The 20,537-nt window shown below is 42.7% G+C and overlaps 1 protein-coding gene across 5 annotated transcripts in view; it reads left to right on the top strand.

The window, feature by feature from the left end:
- Positions 1-20,537, top strand: part of EEF2K (eukaryotic elongation factor 2 kinase) — a 469,356-nt gene that overhangs the window by 363,552 nt on the left and 85,267 nt on the right. For all 5 annotated transcript variants that reach the window (XM_044089631.1, XM_044089635.1, XM_044089634.1 and 2 more), the window contains one exon: positions 1,555-1,626. In XM_044089631.1, coding sequence (XP_043945566.1) covers positions 1,555-1,626 — 72 coding nt within the window. The remainder of the gene's footprint in view (positions 1-1,554; positions 1,627-20,537) is intronic.

The raw sequence follows: 20,537 nt of genomic DNA, 5'->3' as shown, positions 1-20,537 counted from the left end.
AGGCTTTGAAGTGATTCTGGCCAGTCTCAATATTGTCTTCAATACTCCCAAAAAAAGTAGTGTTGACAAGGGTAAAGTGGCCCACACAGCTTCAGCATGGAATCCTTTGTCTGTACATCTGGAATAACATTTGGAGTGTGGCACTTACCTGAGTATCTAAGTGTAATTCTTCTAATTTTTTAATGAAAATTGTAAGACAGTGTTTGAGGTGTTACATTGTATGCATATGCACCATATACAAGCTTGCACAGCTCTTAGGAAGATAAATGTTTTCAGAGCTCCATATTTGTTTTATGTAAAGAATGGAGAATTCTTCCCTGCAGGATGGAAAATGCATTATATATTCAAAACATGTATTTATTGAGCTTACATTATGAACTAAAAATTGGGTATTTCTTCACAAAAGTGACACTTTTGGACAAAGGAAATGCTATAGTCCATCCAGCAAAAACATGTGAAATGAAAAAAATTGTAAAATTGGTGCTGCGGGCATGTACTTAACTTTGTAAAGTAAGAGCAATCATTGTAGATACGACATATTTTCCTGAGAAGTTTGCTATAAAAATGACAAGACAGTCTCAGATGTGTACCAATACAATGTAGAGATTTCAAGTAGGCCTTTGACTGCTCAGTCTTGCATCATTCAATTTACAGGAAACACATAGAGATGATATGCTGTTGCTGACAGATTCTGAAAATAACTTGCTCATATATGTGTATGTATTAACATTTATACATCAGAAGTAAATATATTTTTTTTCTCAAAAAAATCTTTATTTTCTATCATTTAAAATGAACCAAAGTCACAGTTTAAACCACTACAAAATGACATACATCCTTTTGAGAGATAGTCATGTCCATGTCTCTAAAGTTAAAATCACTTGATGTGTATAGCAACCAGCTAATTATCTAACTGTCTTTTTCTGGAAATTTTAGAAGAAAATGTCCTAACTTTCAGACATATAGCCCTATGTGGGTAAAATCAGTTGTAGGTGAAAGTACCCATTAGAATTCCACAAATCAAACCACTTCCAGGGCATTCAGTTTTAAGTATATTCAGTTTAAGTGTATTAGCTTTTTTTAAGGTAGCAAATATAAAATATAAAAGCTATCAGAAACAAGTGTACTGCAGTGTTACAATGTCAGACATGAAAACAGTTGCCTTTGGGCCTAGGCATACAGTCTTAAGAATGTCTGAAGTCCCCAGTGTGTTTCCCTGAAAATTTCATTGAAGTGTTTAAACCAAGACATCTTTGAGATAGTGTTCTGTATTTACATGGATCAGAAATACTCTAAAATAGTCAGTACACCGAACGTGTACTGTCTGGAAAATGCTCAGTAGTTATGGGGATAAAGAACACATACACACTACAGGATGTGTTAAAAACTTACCTTGTTAGTAGACTCAGTCACTGGTTCTCATGCTTGAAATCTGCAGACTTTTGAAGCTGTTTATGTGATTTGCATTGTGATGACATAGCTGCAACAATGTTTAAGTGTAACATTTGAGAGTTCTATGCTATTTTAACTTCTCTTTTGACTTTCTTTCATAAGGATTCTGAAAATGGTGGTGACAGCGGTTATCCTAGTGAAAAGCGAAGTGAGTCAGAGGACATGGAACCTCGGGTAAGAACTGACATTTGCCTTCAGGTTGCTGCAATTACATTTCTACTTTTAAGGACTGAAAAGTTTTAGCTGTAGTTACCAGACTTCATTTCTCAAACATTAAAAGCCTACTTGCACTGTATTGTATATTAATATTCAGTGCCAGCCTGAAAGATTGCAGTGTGTAGTCGTTTAGTGGTGCATCCAGAGATGAAATTATGTATATAGTACACTAATTTGGAGAATACTTAAGATGTCATTTTTCCTGTGTTTTACCCGTACACTTAGGGGCAACTGATGTTATATGACGTGCTTTAAAAAAGCTGCCACCAAGTCCATTAGTCTGTGTTTCTGTGTGTTCTTATAAAAAAAGAGTTGCAGGTGAAAGGTTAGCACTTACATTTTCATGGTAACTTGTAGTATGAAGGCATATGAGTCAAATGGTTTGTGTAGTTTGTATAAATAATTCAAAAGTGTTAAAATATTCTAAATGAGCTTTAATGTATATTCATTTATTTTTCATTTTTTCGTGGACTATTGACTGTCTTGTCCATTCCTTTTTTTTCTCTTTTCTATTTCTGATTAAGGCTAGGTATATCCACTCACAGTGGAGGGAGGTTATAACCCTTATTGGGTGGGGTAGTGTATTTAATTACTGCTCTGTATGCCTTATTGTCAGCCTGTCATTTTTTCAAACAATGTGGTACCATTCATTAGTGGTTTAAACCATTTGAAGTTGCAGACTCTGGAAAGAACTCAGCAGCAGCCATGGCAAAGATGAAGCAGGAAGAAAACTAGTTATGCATAAACCATAGAATGTGACCCCATCCAGTGTTCACTGAGTGATTCTGCTGTTCGTTGCAGGAATCTGAGCTCCACTTAAAAGAATGAGATTCTAGGCTGATTTCAAGATTGCTTTTTAAGTAGCTGTGTTTCTGAATGTTACAGTGGAGCTCATGTGCCACGGTGGTATGGCGGTAGCGTTGTTACCTCACAGCAAGAAGTTCTCCCGTTCGATTCTCGGCGTGGCTTGGGAGTGCCTTTTGCATGGACTCTACATGTCCTCCCCGCGGTTGGGTAGCGTTCGAAAGACATGCCTGCGTAAATGGGCGTGCCTTCGTTGAAGGTTGGGTGTCGAGCTGGCACCTCAGCGTTTCATAAAAATCTACTGCCAATCATTAGCGGACCGGAGTTCCGCTGTGGCGACCCCTTACCGGGAAAAAGCCGAAAGACAAACAACAACAATGGAGCTCATCTAGTAAAGTACAATGTGCATTGCTGAGTTTAGACTGCCCTGTTGTTTTAGTGTACATGGTTATGAAAAATGCCGTCCAACTCTGTGATAACCCCATTGTGTTCACTATAGAGTTCTTTTATTTTCACTGGTTGGGTTTGTGTGTTTGTTCCTAAAATGAATGTACTTTACTGCAGAGATTTATGTCACATCTGTGTGGAAAGACACAGCAGGAGGGTCCACTGACCCCTTTGTAGCAGTGCTTCCATCTTGTAACTTTGTGCATGCAGTACTTAAGCAGTGGCTCTGACAGATGGGTGATAGTGACGACCCATTGTATGTTGGGTACTGGTTAAACAATGACCAATTATTTCTTGGATACTGGTAGGTTCTTGTGTTCAAAAGCAGCCACTTACCCGCATGACGAGTGCAGCAGGTATGGTGTGTGCATCTGTAGTTTGCATGTTCAGCTGTGCTGCAGCCATTGTCAGACATCCAAATTACTGCATAGTCCCTCCCCTTCCTTCCCTGGGTGAAGAGTGAAGTCTCAGCAGCTTCGTTCCTCTGTCTGTCCTACTGCTGATACTCTGCTCAGACACGAGGGCTCACTCACTTCTGAAGTCAGGTCACTGCTGGTTTCATTTCAGGTGAGCATTTTGCTTGTTTTGATTGACATTACTAATACTGATCAGATATAATATTGCATTGTCTTCTTTCATTTTACCCAAATGTGCCCATTCTCAGATACTAAATCCTCATAGGGTTGGGCATTATTCACTTACGTATTCTTTGGGAAAAAAGCAGATGTTGTAGTGTTTTATTTTGCTGTTTTGTACAGTCCCTGCAGTGTTCCTACAGTAACAGTCTAACCTAGATGACATCATGGGCAATTTTTTAAGGAAGTAGGAACAGCATGTGTCTGTGGTGCCTAGACACCTCAGTAGCTGTACTAGTGTAGAGGCTGCTGTATGTCTGAGCAGCTATGGGATGACTCAGGGGAAGACCCCGTAAAATATGTTTTCTGCAAGATACTAAATACTCCACATAAATGCCCTTATGTAACGTTGATTGCACAAGATGTTGCAGTACTCGAACCAGAACATAAATAAATGTCTGAACATTTAATGCAATAACTTAGTTTTGTTTACTCTGAGTAATTTACAGGTATACACAGAGTCTAGGATACAGTACCTTGAGTGACATCATTCTGAGGGTGTGGGCAAAGAGAATACATTAGCAGGAAAGAATGTAAAATATCAAAAGTAACAGCACAGACTTCTGTTTTGCAGAATAAAATGTATAAATTCAACACCTGTGATACAGCTTATAGTGAAATGTAATGTTAAATAACAGTGTCTGGAAAAATGTCACATGCTCTTTAGTGAATTCTAATACCTGTTTAGAAGCAATGCTGCTAAGTGAGTAGGACAGCTGATGTGTACTTTTATATAACTAAGTACATTAAAGGGTTACACTGGAGTTGTTTATTGCACTTACAAATTGACTGTAAGTTGCTTTGTGGAATGGAAAGTGTAGACTGAAAAAGTGCACAACTATTTCTGTGCTGTGTACATATAGAAGTTAGTCTTGTCAGCTGAAATATGGATTTCTTAAGAGGAATAGAGAATTATGAATTTCAGACTTGTCACCTTCAGCCTAGTGCAGGTTGCAGCGACACCTGGAATTTGGCCGATGTATTTTAATTTGCATTAGTTCTATTACAGGTGCAGCTTTTTCTGCTGCCTTCTTAAAAAGAGAATGTGGATTTTTTATTGTTTGTATTTTAATTAGCTTAACCTTAGGTATACAAAGCCCAAATCGGGCCTGTCAGAAGTGTCATTACAGGGTGTATACAGTAAACAGCAACTTAGATTAGCACTGTTTTTACAATAACGAGTAATGTCACTACATGTAAATGTAAGGTTTCATTGTAACTCATTTATTTGAGAATTTTGCAAATGAATTGATGATCCTTGCCTTAGCTGAATGAGCAGTCCTCCAAGTTCCCTGTATATCTGTACCATGTGGGAGTGTGTGTGTACACTTCCCAGAGTGGGTTGGCTTACCATCCAGGATTAGTTTCTCTGCCTTTTGAGTGCTGGAATAGCTCCCCATTGCATTGAATTGGATTAAGTGGGTAGTCAGAGAATGAATGAATGAAGTTACTATGTTATTTAAACATACAACATAAATGAACTACTGGGAAATTAAAACTGGAGAAGTTTAAGTCATACATTCAAAAATCATACAGTCACTGCTTTTTTGTCTGAAAATGAAATCTTGCGTATGTATTTGTTTTAATAACCAGGTAAGCTTGCTGATCCAGAAAAATTTTCCAGGTAAAACCTGGATTGTACAAAAAAACTCACACTTTAATGCAAGCAATACAAAATGTACTGAAGAAAAACGGTTTTCGGTCTTCATGCTATATACATGCAGTACAATGTTAAAGCTTAAAAACAAATTTCATAGTATCTGCTTGAAGGTATGGACAAGTGATACCTGGTAGCCCAACATAACGCATCTGAGATACTTCAGGTGCAGCTAACACTGGGTAAGACAAAGATTCAGGTCGTAGCCTGCTGTAGGTCCCAAACCATGTCCCAAGACTCACACTCCACGTTCCTAAGCATCTTGGAGAATGTTAGGGTCCAACCTAACACTCTCATACTGGGCGACTTCAACTACCCCTCCATTAACTGGGAAAACTATTCATGTACCGATACACTTGCCCAAGGTTTCCTGGAATTCATTAATGCCAATGCCCTGGACCAGCTCGTACTTACCCCCACTAGAGGTAGCAACATCCTTGACCTGGTCAGTACTAACATGGAATGGACGACCATTGCTCTACACCAATAGTCAACTCCTCCCTGGTTATATCCGACCACAAACTAATCACCTTGGGAATCCACATCTCTCCCACCCCCACAACCCACAAAGGTAACCACCATGAAAAACTACTCCAAATCTAACTTTGGGCTCCTGAAAACAGAGGTAGCTAACTTCACGGCACCCATGCAAATGGAGAATAGTTGCATGACCACTAAATCATACACCAATGCACTGTACGAACATGTACACAAATGCATGGATCTTGTCATACCCAATAGAACCAAGACGTTCTCCTCCAAAAAAGAAAAGAAAGCCAATATGGTAGTCCCCTGCCATAAACAAACTCTACAACAGAAGGAGGAAACTGATGCGGAATAAGGTGAAGTCGTCCCAAGACTTGAAAAAAATCCCTTATCAGCCTCAACAAAAAGTTGAAATCCCTCATCAAATCCTCTAAAGCTAGCTATGAAAATAGAATTGCAGTAGATAGTAAAGACAACCATAAGGCCTTCTACAGTTATGTAATGAATCTCCACGGCAGTACTCAGATTTGCTGTGAGCTACTGCATAATGGTACCTCCTATATCGAGCCAACAGATATTGCCAATATACTGGCCGACAGATTCAGTGCCAACTTTACCCCCCCCCCCCCCAAAGGACCAGTCACAATACCAGTAGATTGCCAGGCACCCAGTATTACTGCTGCACAGGTTAAAACAGCACTATCCAAGGCCAAGAATACAGCTTCTATGGGACGTGACAATATCCCTGTCTGTGTTCTACATGAACTACAGAGTGAACTGGCACCTCAACTGTGTGCCCTGTTCAGTCACAGCCTCACCTCAGGCTTTGTCCCTACCGAATGGTGTACTGCTACAGTCATCCCTCTCCACAAAGACCCTGGGAACTATCTCCCCATTGGCCTGACAAGTCTGATATGCAAAGCTATGGAAAGCATCATCATGAACCTAATAAACAAGGATATAGGGACTCTCCAAACTCTGAATCCCATTCAGTTTTGGTTTTGTGAAGGGTAGATCATTCCTGCTCAACTTGGTCATCTTCTTTGAGTCAGTCACCAGAGCTGTGGATGAAGGCAAGGTGGTTCATACAGCCTACCTTGATCTGGCCAAGGCCTTTGATATCATTCCCCACTCAGGAATCATAGAAAAACTCAATAAGCTAGGCATCAACCCTATATCACTAGATGGATTGCAACCTAGCTCACAGGTAGAACCCTCAGTTTGAAAGTAGCTGACTCCAAGTCAGACTGCTAACCAGTCACGAGTGGAGTCCCACAGGGTTCGGTCCTGGGTCCTGTCCTGTTTGGTATCTACTTCTCTGAAGTCCAAGCCAACACAAAGGGACTCTGGCTGACAGAGTTCGCAGACAATTGCAAGTTGGGTAACTCCCAAAGTGATGTTGATGTTGTTGTTGGGTCTTTCGGCTTTTCCCAGTTAGGGGTCGCCACAGCAGAACTCCGGTCCGCTAATGATTGGCAGTAGATTTTTACGTGCCAAGTTGCCGGCCCTGATGCACAACCTTCAACGAAGGTACGCCCATTCACGCATGTCTCCACACAGAAGACGCTGTAGCTGAGAATTGAACAGGACAACGTCTTACTGTGCGGCGACAACGCTACCGCAGCACCACCACTGCAGTCCCCTAGTCCTACAGAAAGGCCTCACTGAGACCAGCGACTGGTGTCAGAAGCATGGCCTTAAGCTCAATGCCAAAAAATGTGTCATCATCCCCTTTGGGAAAAACCCGGATGTTCTTCGTGTTTCACTGTTGCAGTCATCCCATTTGGGCTATCTGCCTGCAGGTAGCCCTCAGTCGGCCTGAATACCAGAGTCTTCGGATTTCTGCATCAGATGCTGTCGCTTCTTACATGACTTCAGGTCGTCAGGGGTATAAAGCATGCAGCCGATGCCATTACACCAGCTTTTCATGCCGTGCAGTGTCCGAAGCAGAAGCAGTTCGTAAGTGCCGGTCGGCCACCTCATGAAATTTTCGTTTTTCGAGTTTCAGACCTGAAGTCTTCTAAAAGATAAGTACCCCATTGCGGATCCTTTTTTACTGGCTCTAACTGAAGTCAGAATAAGTTAACAGTTGTCTTGCCTGTGGAAAGCAAATACCTCACAGAGATTTTCATTCTTACTGCATCATTTGTTTAGGGCCAGACCACGACATTCCTCACTGTCAGTTTTGTGCCTTGTTTAATGCCCGAACTGTTCATCTTCGGGCTATCTTTGTTGCTAAATTCTTTCGCTCTTGTTCTCCGTATCTCGAAATGGCTTCGATGAGCCATCCAACTACCGATCCGCCGAAAAAAACGTAATGATAAAGACAGAGACAGACCGCATAGGCCGGTATTCAGTGAGGCGCCTTTGCAGCCCCTGATACCCGCTTCTGCAGATTTGCAGGTCTCTACTGAGACCCATTCGGAGTTCGGTATGCCGTGAGAAGCCTCTTCGACTATGGAACCTGCGGGTGTCTCTACCTTGGATGGGTCTGGAGCCGCTGTGCAGGCACTGGCTTCTGAGGATGTATTCAAGCCTTCCGATTTTCATATTAAACTGACGACTTCATTTCAAACCAAAAATTCAGAATTTCTCAGGCCCAGAGTTCGCACTATGCCAAGGAAACCAACAACTAAAGCACATTCTCAGGCCCTCATGCCTCAGAAACAAATGCTTAGAATGGCTGAAGATCTTATTACTTTAATTAGGGGAAGCCAGCCTTCCCCCTCAAAAAGACCAAGAACTGATTTTCCTTCTGATTCTTCAAATCATGAGTCTATTGACTCTGATCCTTCTGATTACCAGGACATACCCTTATCCACCTATGAGGATTCGGATGCAGAGGATTCCATTCTCTCTGCTTCCCCACCAGAAGATTTTTCCTTTGGCAAAACCCTGCATACCCTTAGAGAACATTTCCGCTGGGAGTGCCAGGACTACACACAGTCCAAAAAGAGACTCAGGGAATTTTTAAACTTGACTCAGCACAGGCCTCGAGCTATACCTCATGTTCTGGAAATTGTAGATGATGTCTTCTTGGAATCCAGCCTTACCCCTGATACTTTGCCCCCAGCTTCCAGGAAACCTGACGGGCACTACCAAGTACCTGACTCCCACAACTTTCTCTTTAAAAATTCTACTGCAGATCAGAGACTATTTCCCAGGGACCTAAAGGCATTAAGGCTACTACAGCCAAAAACCCTACCCCTTTAGACAGGGATTCTAGGGCTTTAGACAGATGAGGTAAGAAGATGTACACCTCTGCTACTCTTGCCATCAGGGCTTTAAATTGCCAGTTTCATATGTTAAAATATCAGCAACATATTATGGAACTAATTAAACAGAAAATGATGTTGATTCCTGATTTTGCAGAACATAAGGATTTACAAGAGTTAATTCTGCTAACCAAGTTGAAAAACATACTTTGCAATGTGGTTTTGATGCCTTAGAAGCATCTTGCAGGGCTGCTGTCACTTGGTCTGTTCTTAGAAGGCATGCTTGGCTTAAGGAACAAACCTTGCCAGACCATGTCAAAGCAAAATTACTAGATGCACCATTAAACCAAGAACGTCTTTTTGGCAATAAAGCAGAAGAAGTTCTCAAAAGGATGGAGGAAAAAGCTAAATCTTTGCAAACTGTTAAAGATTTCCTACAGGTACAGCCACCTAGATTCAGTAGGCATTGGCCTTCAAAAACTGGTCTTTTCCAGTCCCTCCCAGACCTTCTCAGTCCAAATCCAGGGGCAGCAGACCACCAAGACTACAGTCTCAGAGTATGCACAGATCTAAGCAATGGAGTGCTCCCACCTCTAAAACAGGGAGTAGTAAGCCGCAATCCTATGGTAAAATCTCACAGTGACTTATCCTTAACTCTTCCAAGCCTTGCTCAAGTACTTGCATCTTTAGGAGGAAAACATGCCCCACATGCAGAAAACTGGGAGTACATTACCCAGGACAGATGGGTCTTAAATTTTGTTTCCCAGGGATACAGATTCTACTTCCACTCACTGCCAACCCCAAGTGGGTGGCCAGACCTCCCCCCAAACCAGTGAGCAGAGGCCCTAAAGCAAGTACTTTCTCTTCTCAGTATCAAGGCCATTCAACTTGTCCCAGCAGAGCAAAGGGGACAAGGTTTTTATTCCAGACTGTTTCTGGTGCCCAGAAAAGAAAACTCTTGGCGCCCTATCCTAGATCTGTCTAGCCTCAACACCTTTCTTGTGGTTCTAAAATTCAAAATGCTTACTCTCCAACAGCTGCTTCCTATGCTAACCAAGGACTCCTGGCTAGCCACCCTAGACCTAAAAGAAGCTTGTCTGCACATCCCCATAAGGGAATCGTGCAGGAAATGTCTATGTTTCAGAGCAGGCTCTATGCACTATCAGTTCTCTGCACTTCCCTTTGGCTTATCTACTGTGCCCAGGGTATTCACAAAATGCCTAGATCCAGCCATTGCATATTGCAGGCGGAGAAGAATTCAAATTTACTTGGACGATTGGCTGATTCAGGTGGACAGTCAGGAATTGCTACTACAGCACCTGACATTTGTAAACAGACTTCTGACTTCAGTGGGGTACACCATCAACGAAAATAAATCACATCTGGTACCAAGCCGACAGATTGTATTCCTGGGAGCAAGCTTGAACACAACTTCCCAGATGGCATTCCTCACTCCAGAAAAACAAATTTATTTGACAAATTACTTCAATCTACTGGCCACCAAAACCCAGCTATCTGCAAGAAAAATACTGCAAGCCCTAGGGTTCATGGCCTCTTGCATTCTACTAATTCCATATGCAAGACTGCATATGAGGAAACTTCAGTGGTACTTAAAATGTCTCTGGTGTCAACATTCTCAGGACCTGGAAACAATGATTCCTATCATTCCTTGCCTAAGGACAGAGTTCCTTTGGTGGGCAGAGGCTTGCTACCACAACAAGGGACTCCCTTTCACTCAACCCCCTGCCGCCCAAACCCTAACAACAGACGCATCAGACTATGCATGGGGGGCACACATGTCAGGACAATGCATTCAAGGCAAATGGAGCCCAAAGCAAATGCACCTGCATATCAATCAAAAAGAAATGTTAGCTGTACAGAATAGTCTGACAGCCTTCAAAGGCCTTATTCTTCCAGGACAACTATTGGTAAAGATGGATAACACCACAGTTATGTGTTACATAAACAAGCAGGGGGGGGGGGCATTCCTACCCACTCTGCAAATTAGCCATGGCTCTGTGGAACACAGCCTTGAGCAACCAAGTGCACCTGCAAGCTCAATGCCTGCCAGGCAAACTAAGTTCACTGGCTGACGACTTAAGCAGAAAGCTAATGGACCCACACCAGTGGAAACTGGAACCCAACATATTCAAGCTTCTGAGGAACAGGTGGGGGGCACCAGAGGTGGACCTCTTTGCTTCCCCTCAGAACTAGCAATTGAGCAAGTATTGCTCCAGAACTCCCCACAACCAAGCATGGAAATTGAATGCCCTCTCCTTTTCATGGGGAAAACCTATCAATCTATGCCTTTCCCCTCTGCCCCTCCTCTTGAAGGTTCTACTAAAGATCAAACAGGACAAGCCAAGGACAATCCTGATTGCACCAGACTGGTCACGCCATCACTGGTACCCTCTTTTGCACAGTCTGACAGTAGTGCCACCATGGCACCTGCCTCAGACCCCTTCCCTGTTGTCCCAGCAGAAGGGCCAGATTTTGCATCCTCAGCTACAGGCCCTGAACCTACCAGCCTGGCTCATCCCCTGACCTCATCACCAGCAACCCTCAGTAAACAGGTGCTGGATGTCATCCTTGAGGCAAGGAGGCCTAGTACTAGAAAATCCTATTTGGAAAAGTGGAAAAGATACTGTTCTTGGAGCCAGTCTCAGGGAATGGACACAACTGTGCCCAGCTTACTCATATACTAGATTACTTAACAGAAATGCTCCACAAAGGCCTATCCTTCTCTTCAATTAAGATTCATGCCTCTGCCATCTCAGCTCATTATAATACTGAGCCACCCCTCTTCTCTCATCCTCTGGTCAAACAGTTCCTGAGAGGAGCCAAAAAGGTAAGAACCCCCCCCCCCCCACCCGGAGAGCTCCCACTCCAGCCTGGGACCTTAACTTTGTATTGGAAAAACTCACACTTCTGCCCTTTGAACCTGCTGCTAATTCAGAGTTAAAATTCCTCTCATGGAAAACAGCATTACTTCTAGCCATCACTGCAGCAAGAAGAGTGTCTGAATTACAGGCCCTTATGACCGTGGAATCCTTCATTATTTTCCACGCGGACAGGGTTTCCCTCAGGACTAACCCATCATTTATGCCCAAGTTGGTATCTAGTGTGGCTTTAAACCAATTCATTCATTTGCCAACCTTTTTCGCTAACCCTCAGAATAACGGGGAAAGGATCCTGCACTCCCTGGATGTACACAGGCAGCTTAGGTTTTATCTGGACAGGGCTAAGCCTTTCAGGAAAACTGACCAGCTGCTAGTCAGCTTTGCTGCAGGGACAGAGGGCAAGGCCATTTCAAAGCAAACCATTTCTAAATGGATAGCACACTGCATCCATTTCTGCTACAAACACCATGGGAAACCTACCCCACAGGGGATCAGAACACATTCCACTAGGGCTACATCTACCTCTACAGCCTTTCTCAGGGGAGTCCCTACCAGGGACATCCTGGAATCTGCAACCTGGAGCTCTGTACACACTTTCACCAAGCATTACTACTTACCTATCTTTTCTAAATCCAGAGCTGGATTTGCCACAGCAGTCTTACAGGGCCTGCTTGCCAGCCCTAATGCTTCTTAACTGCCTCCACCCATCCTCAGCTTTGGGAATCAACCCAAATGTGATGACTGTAACAGTGAAACACGAAGAACATAGTACAGTTGTGTACACTTACCATAAATGTAGAGGTTTGAGTGTATTCACTGTTGCAGTCCTGGTTACCCTCCCTCCAGCCCCCTGACTTCCCTTTACTTCTACCTCTCCTTTTTGTTTGGCATACCTTATATTATTGGTATTTGCTTTTTGCTGGAGGTGTTCCACACCATGTAATTGCTTCCTGTTTAGAGGGCTCCTGACATCTGGGGCAAGAAAAACTGATGTAATGGCGTCAGCTGCATGCTTTATACCCTTGACGACCTGACGTCATGGAAGAAGCGACAGCATCCAACGCAGAAATCCTAAGATTCTGGTATTCAGGCCGACTGAGGGCTACCTGCAGGCAGATAACCCAAATGTGATGACTGCAACAGTGAATACACTCAAACATCTACATTTATGGTAAGTGTACACAACTGTACTTTCCCATGAATTATCACATCGATGGTAGTCCACTGAACATAGAAGGCGTTATAAGAGATCTGATAACACAGACTGATAGCAGCCTGTCTTTTGACCACCACATTGCCGCTGTGGTCAGAAAGTCCTTATGTGTAGTACATCTCATTACTATGGGTTTTGCATCCAGGAAGAAAGAGGTCATTGTCTCCCTCTACTCTTCCCTCATTAGGCCAGTCATTGAGTACAATGTCCCATTTGGCATGTACCTCAGTAAACACCTGCAACAACTGGAGAGGCCGCAAAAGTACCTCACAAAGAGGATCCTAGACCTTAAACATTTGTCCTATATGGATAGACTCAAAAAAACTCCAGTTATTCTCTGTCTCATATCGCCTACTTGGAGGCGATCTCTGCTTGACTTACAAAGCCATGTCTGACCCACCTCTGTTAGAAATGCTACATCTAAAGAAATACCAATCCTTCCACACCACATGCTCGAGAGACCTCAAATTCATTACCACAATCAGCAGAACATGCTGGAGGGGCAGATTCATAACCCAGAGACTGCCCATGTTATGGAATAGACTTCCCATGCATGTCAAACAGAGCACCTCACTGGCCCTCTTCAAGAGAAATCTTGATGAGTGGATGGGAAATAGAAAATTCACCCTGGGGATCACTCCAGTGGCTCTACTCGACAGAGGCACTGAGAACTAAGGTCGGGTGCCATGATGCCAGAGTAATCCTATGGGCTAGGCTTGTAAAAGCTCTAGGGCCATTAGTCTAGTACACACCTATGAACCTATATGCCAGCATTCAGTGGTTGATAAAAACTCCTCTCCTATGGGTTACTGCAGCTTTCTCATGTTAAGTTACTGTCGTAGAACACTGGCATTAGTGCCTGTTATATAGGAAAAAGCCTAAGGTTTGTATTAAATGTCTGAAGTGGAAGAGACTTTAGTATGGTCTGATACAGAGTTCTAGGATTTTGGGATACAGATGTACAGGTTTTTCTTCTGCACTTACAATGATGGGATGGAATGGGTGTGTTTTGAATGACAGGAGCCATGCTAGAGCTGGGCACAGCCTGAGGTGTATTACAAGCTGTCATCATGGCCACTGACTAAGAGCATTTATGAAGCTTATTTAAACCGCACCTTGCTAAAAGTTACTAAAACAAAGACCCTACTGTACAGCGCTTTGCAAGTTGTACACTTTTACAACCCAATGGCTAAGAATTTTGAAAACAAAAAGATATTTAAGAAGGCATTACTTACAGTTTTCTTTACTGTGGTTGGCAGAATGCTTCTAGACTTGGAAAATAGTATTTGTGAAATAGCCAGCAGAACTGGAGGGTAGAGCATGTGTGTTCCAGTTGGCTGTGTGTGGTAATGACTTGTGCCACAGTGACAGCAGTGCTACATTTCTTAGAAAGAATGGTATGGATCCAGGTTAGTAAACCAAAACATATGGATCCAAGTTACTTAATGCAAGATGCTCAAAAGAGACCATTGGACCTTCTTATTAAAGTTCTTGCTTATTTAGTGAAAAGAAGATTTGTATAAAGGCATAAAGAGTATGTTTTATGATTCGTTGGTGAACAGTACGTCTTTTCCTAAATTTTAAGATTTTCTTTCTCATTGAGAATCTCTTTGCTAACCTTGTATTCCCTGCCATTCTAAACAGGGACTCAAAGTATAAGGAACATGTCCTTAAAAAGGATATCTGCTACAGTGCAGGCTGTGTTATTTTACAGACAGTGGTTGACAACTTTGTCTGAAAGATGGTAACATTGAATGGCAGAGGGTAAGATGTAATCAACAGAGACCTTGCCTCTGTTATTCCGTGCACGACGTGAGAGGAACACTAGACTGTACATAATACCTTCTAGGGCTGAAATGTTTAATTTCCAGATTATGGGAATTATAAAGGAACACCCTGTCCACCCCAGTTCTATAGCAGGAATATACAGCATTTAACAGCATCGGCTTTTGTATCTGTAGAACATTTTAATTGTCTCGTTAGTGTTTAAGATAAATTTCAGAGGTCTATTTCTACCTCCTTTGAAGAGATGTCTTTATTTTGGGGTATGGTAGTCTGTGTGGTCATGATGTCTCGTCATAATTTTATCATTTGGAATTCGGTCTTCTTGGTAATTGTTATAGTTGCAGGAAGGAGAACCTTATGTGTTCTTCCACAGGGACACTGTGCTTCTTAGATGAATTTCTACAAAGGTGGTGAAAACAGGACTCCATTTCAGAAGTGTATGGCCCAATACTGTGAATTTTGACATGTTGAAATATAAAATGCAGTTCTAGCAAAATAGATTACAAAACATGCTGTCAGCAGCTTCAACACACCCACATCTGTGTTACAATGTACACACACACATGCACGCACATATGCATGCGAGTGTGTGTATAGATGTATATATTTGTACACATACACATTGTTTTTTTTTATACATATATGTACATGTATACACACACACACACTCACACTATATATATATATATATATATATATATATATATATATATGTGTGTGTGTGTGTGTGTATATAGGGGATTCTGCAGATATTGGTCAGGGAGGACATTCCGGGTTCTTTTCTTGAATCTTGCCAAAGGTCAGAACCCTCCGGTATTTGTTAGAGCTGATGTCCCTTCTAAGAAAAGACAAAAACTGGAGCATGTTTTGGTCCATCCTATGGATTCTCAAAGGGATGGCAAGAGTTTCCTCAGAGTTTGTTTTCTGCCTTAATGGCCCTAAAGCCTCCTCACGGAATTTCAGTACCTGCTCCACCTTGGACCTCTACCCATTGTAAATGGCTTAGAGAACCAGGTTGCTCAGATGAGGATTCAGTGTCTGGTGAGGGGGCTTTGTCCTATTCTTCATAGATGCTTTCAGCTTCGGCTAATGGTTCTGATGAAGATAAGTCTCTTAGCCCTGAGTTTCCTTTCAAGGAATTGCCCTTTGGGGGCACAGTTGCTAAGATGATGGAATTCTTTAAGTGGGATTCTTCTCAAGTGTTGGATATTCAGAGAAGATACTATGAGTTGCTTCAGGTGGATACTCCTAAACCATTGACAGTTCCTCCTGTGTTGGCTGCATTGTTAGATACTTTCATTGCTGCTTCCAAGTCTCCTGATTCTTCTCCTCCTCCTCCTCCTCCTCAGAAACCCGATAAGTTCTATAAAGTTCCTGAAGATAGTCTATTTTTATTTAAATGCCCTTCTGCTGATCCTACTGTGGTGTCAGTCTCTTCTGACAAACCTTCTAAACTTTTGCCCATTTCCAAACTTTTGCTTTCTGATAAGGATAGTAGGAAAATGGAGAGGACTGGCAAGAAAATGTACACTGCTTCTACTTTGGCCTTTAGGGCTATTCATTACCAGACCTACATGACCATTTATGCTCTGGCTTTGATTGCTAAGGCTTTTCAGGTTATCTTTGCCCTCCCTGAGTCTGAAGGCAAATCCTCTGCCTTTAGCTTTTTTAGGTTTTGCTTCTCAAGTGGCTCACCACGCTATTAAGTGTAGTTATGATGCCTCTTCTAGGGCTGCTGCTTTTGAGTCCGTCATGAGATGTTATTCTTGGGTTCGTCTCCAGTCTCTGCCTGAGGACATTAAGGCCAAGTTGTTGGAAGCTGCTTTGGATAATACACATCTTTTTGAGACTGTTACTGCTGACATGTTTCAGTCTCTTCAAGAGAAGAGCAAAGTCTTGCAAGACCTTAAACATATTTTTGTCTCTCCTATCTGTAAATGTCAGAAGAATTATCCTTCTAGGTCTGCTTTTGCTCACAGGCAACCCTGCCAGGCCTCTAAGAACAGGAAGGGTGGGAGGCAGATCCCTTCTGCTAAGGCTTCTCAAATTTCTGTGGCCCAGAAGCCTCCTTTATCTGGTAAGCCTGCTTCTCTTTAACAGTTCACCCCCCTTCTTTTAGACCAGGTTCCTTTGTCCCTTAAGCTCTCCCTTTGTCTTCCAAATTGGCATCTCATCACTTCAACTCTTGGGTTCTTTCTGTCATCCATCAGGGTTACTTCATGGTATGGAAATCTCTTCCTCATTTTTCAGGGATTCCTCAACCTCCTCTAGAGCAACTTCCTCAATTCTTGGTGGTTCTAGGATTTGTTTTGAACTAAGAGACCATTCAACCTGTCCCTCTCTCCCAAGTGGGAAAGGATTTTTATTCCAGGATGTTCCTGGTTCCTCAAAAGGAGGACACTTGGAAACCGATTTTGGATTTCTCCCAACTCAACAACTTTTTCAAGGTCCCTTCTGTTTGGATGCTTACTCTTCAAACTCTGTTTCCTCTTCTATTACCCCATGATTTTGTGGTGTCCTTGGATCTGAAAGATGCTTACCTTCATATCCCTATTCACCCTCTGTTCAGGAAGTTTTTACGCTTTTCTGTATCTTCCTGTCACTTTCAGTTCTCTAATAAAACCAAAAAAACGTAAAAAAGCGACAAAGCAAGAAATATAAACCACTATTGAAACTTTACTGTAAAAATCACTTAAGCGCTTTTCGTCAAGCAAATTCCCGACTTCTTCAGAATCCTCCAAAGGTATTGTCATTGACAGCCCTGTTCCAGTCTCTTCTTCCTCTGACTGCCATGTCAGCCAGGGAGTTTATTTGGGGTCTGGGATTCATGGCCTCTACTATTCTATTGCTTTTTCTTGCCAGACTGCATATGCAGAAGCTTCAATGGTACCTCAAGTCAGTTTGGCTGCAGCATCATCACCGTCTGAATTTCAGTGTATCTCTTCTTCCTGGTCTCAAGAAGGAATTCAAGTGTTGGATTCAACAGTTCGCTCTCAACCCAGGCGGACACTTTCAGCCTCTAGTCCCTTCTCAAGAGCTGTTCACTGATGCATCAGACATGGGGTAGGGGGCTTCTCTGGGTCATTTGACGTTTCAGGGTCTTTTGCCTCTCCATCAGAAGTCAGAACATATCAGCATCAAAGAGGTGACAGCTGTGATTCTGACCCTTCAGGATTTTCACCTCATGTTCACCCCAGGGCCCTTGAAGGTGTACGTAGGCAACACTACATTGATGTGGTATGTCAACAAGCAGGTGAGTATAAAATCTTACCTCCTCTGCAGGATGGTGCTTGGGGCTTGGGAAGTGGCTCTCAAGTATCAGTTAATTCTTCTCGCAGTATACGTTCCTTCAGAGCACAATCTAGTGGCTGACTCTGAACAGGTCCAAAACACAGGCTCATGCCTAGATGCTTCACAGAGACATGTTTCTGGACACTGTCCATCGGTGGGGTATTCCTCAGGTAGATCTTTTTGCTTTCCCTCTGAACAGGCAGCTTCCGCTCTTCTTTTCCAGAGTGCCTTGCCATCTGGCATGGAAGACGGATGCTCTTTTCTTTCCTTGGAAGGGGGGTGTTTCTTTATGATTTCCCTTCTCTCCCTCTACTTCCAAGAGTCCTGCAGAAGATGGAACTGGACTCCCTAAAAATCTTGCTAGTGACTCACCTTTGGCCAAGGCAGCACTGGTTCACCATTAATGCATCTGCCTAAGGGCAGTCATCACAAGTTACCTTACCGGTTGGATTTTCTTGCATAGGACAAGAGGTCTGTCATCCATCCCCACAAGTCCACTCTGCAACTGACATTGTGTTGATAGGGTTTTGATCCCTTTCAGACACCTCTTTTCTGAGGACGTGTTCAGGGTTTTGCAAGAGGCAAGGAAACCCTAAACCAGAAAATCTTATATGTTCAAATGGAAAAGATTTTCGATCTGGTGCCATTCTCATAACTAGGGTCCTGTTTCAGTGGGGGTCCTCCTGGTCCTCTCTTGTTTGTGTCAGTTGCTCCAGTTTGGCTTGACCTATTCTTTAAAGGTGCATTTGTCAGCCATTTCTGCTTGTCTGCCCTTGAATCCATCTTTGACTTCTCGTTTTTAAGTCAAAAAATTTCTTAAAGGCGTCCTGCTTACTATGGCTCCAAGAAAACCTATTCCTCCTCCTTGGGACCTTAACTTGTTTTGGAAAAAATGACTAAGGCTTCTTTTGAGCCTGCCGATTCTGCATCTTTGCAACATTGTACCTGGAAGACTGTTTTGTTGCTGGCTGTTACTTCTGCTTGGAGGGTTTCTGCGCTCCAGACCCTTATGGCCATTCCTCCTTTTTTTGTTTTTTTCATAGGGACAGGGTGTCCCTTCATACTAATCCTTCTTTTTTTGCCCAAGGTGATAAATGAGTTGTCCTTGAATCAGTCAGTACAACTCCCTTCCTTTTTCCCTTCCCCTCAGTCTGCTAATGAGAGGATCCTGCATACCCGGGAGTTGCACAGACAGTTCACGTACTATTTGGATAAAACTAGGACTATTTGTAAGTCTGATCAGCTTTGGTTTCCTTTCATCCTAGGTCTTTGGGCTTGGCTGTTTCTAAGCAGTTTATCTCCTCCTGGATATCTAAGGCCATTTCCTTTTGTTATTCTTTTCATGACACATCTCTGTCTATGTCTGTTAGAGCTCATTCTACTAGGGCTGTTCCTCTTCTGGTGCCTTCTTCAAGGGGTTGGACACCAGTTCCATCCTTGAAGCTGCTACTTGGTCTTCAGTGCATACCTTTACTAAGCATTATAAGTCAGATATGGTTTCTAGGGCCAGAGTAGGTTTTGCTGAAATCATTTTATGTGAGTTTGTTGAGGGCTGTTCTTAGCCTTCCACCTACCATTCTGTTTCTTGAGCTTTTTTACTTTCCCTTCTATGAAGAATACTGCAACAGTGATATTGAAGGATATAGTACAGTTGTGTACAATCTTACCGTAACAGTAGATGTCCTTCTCCTCACTGTTGCAGTATTTCCTCCCTCTCTCCAACCCCCATCTTGTTTGTTCTGCATTTTTTTCTTCCGAATATGCATGGACTCCTTTGTCCTATTGCAACTGTTCTCTTCTGGGGCAACTGAATTCTAGGTAGTTGTGTCTGCACATCCCTTTTATGCCCTACTTTTTGCGCGGGGAACATAAATGACTTTTTCATACTGGCTGAGTGTCGGGCTGCCCTGGGTGGGACATCCTTTCTATGAACAATACTGCAACAGTGAAGAGAAGGACATCTACTGTTATTGCAAGATTTTAGACAACTGTACTGTATTTCTAACTGTATATATCTCATCTCTCTGAGGTTTCTGTACTTCTGAGCAGGTGGAGTACTCCAAGAACTGTGGTCTTAGTAAATATTCCCCCATATTCACAGTTACTGCTATTCTAAGGATCATTCTTGGCCAAGAAAAGGCAGAATGATGCATCGCCTTTCTCAGGCAAGATCTCAGTAGACAGCGGTACCACCCAGTGGAACATGAGGGTTACTGTAAGCAGGACCTCTATTCTTAGCAGAAGGGAGGTGAGCTTGGCATTTCCAGTAATTCTGTAGGCCGTTAAGTGCCTTGAGCTCTAGAAAAAAAATAGGTTGCAGTGGAAAACCCAAATTCATACATAGCATTGGGCCAGTCCTTTCTGCTGCTGGCAAAAAGAATTAATGGATTATAGAGAGCTTAGTTGGTGTGGAAGTAACCGTCTGATTTTACACAG

The sequence above is a fragment of the Protopterus annectens genome, chromosome 12.part0 (genome assembly GCF_019279795.1).
Source record: "Protopterus annectens isolate FY-2018-M chromosome 12.part0, PAN1.0, whole genome shotgun sequence".
In the NCBI taxonomy this organism is placed as follows: Eukaryota; Metazoa; Chordata; order Ceratodontiformes; family Protopteridae; genus Protopterus; species Protopterus annectens.
Note: the sequence above shows the minus strand (reverse complement) of the source record. Positions and strands in the feature narration are given on the sequence as shown.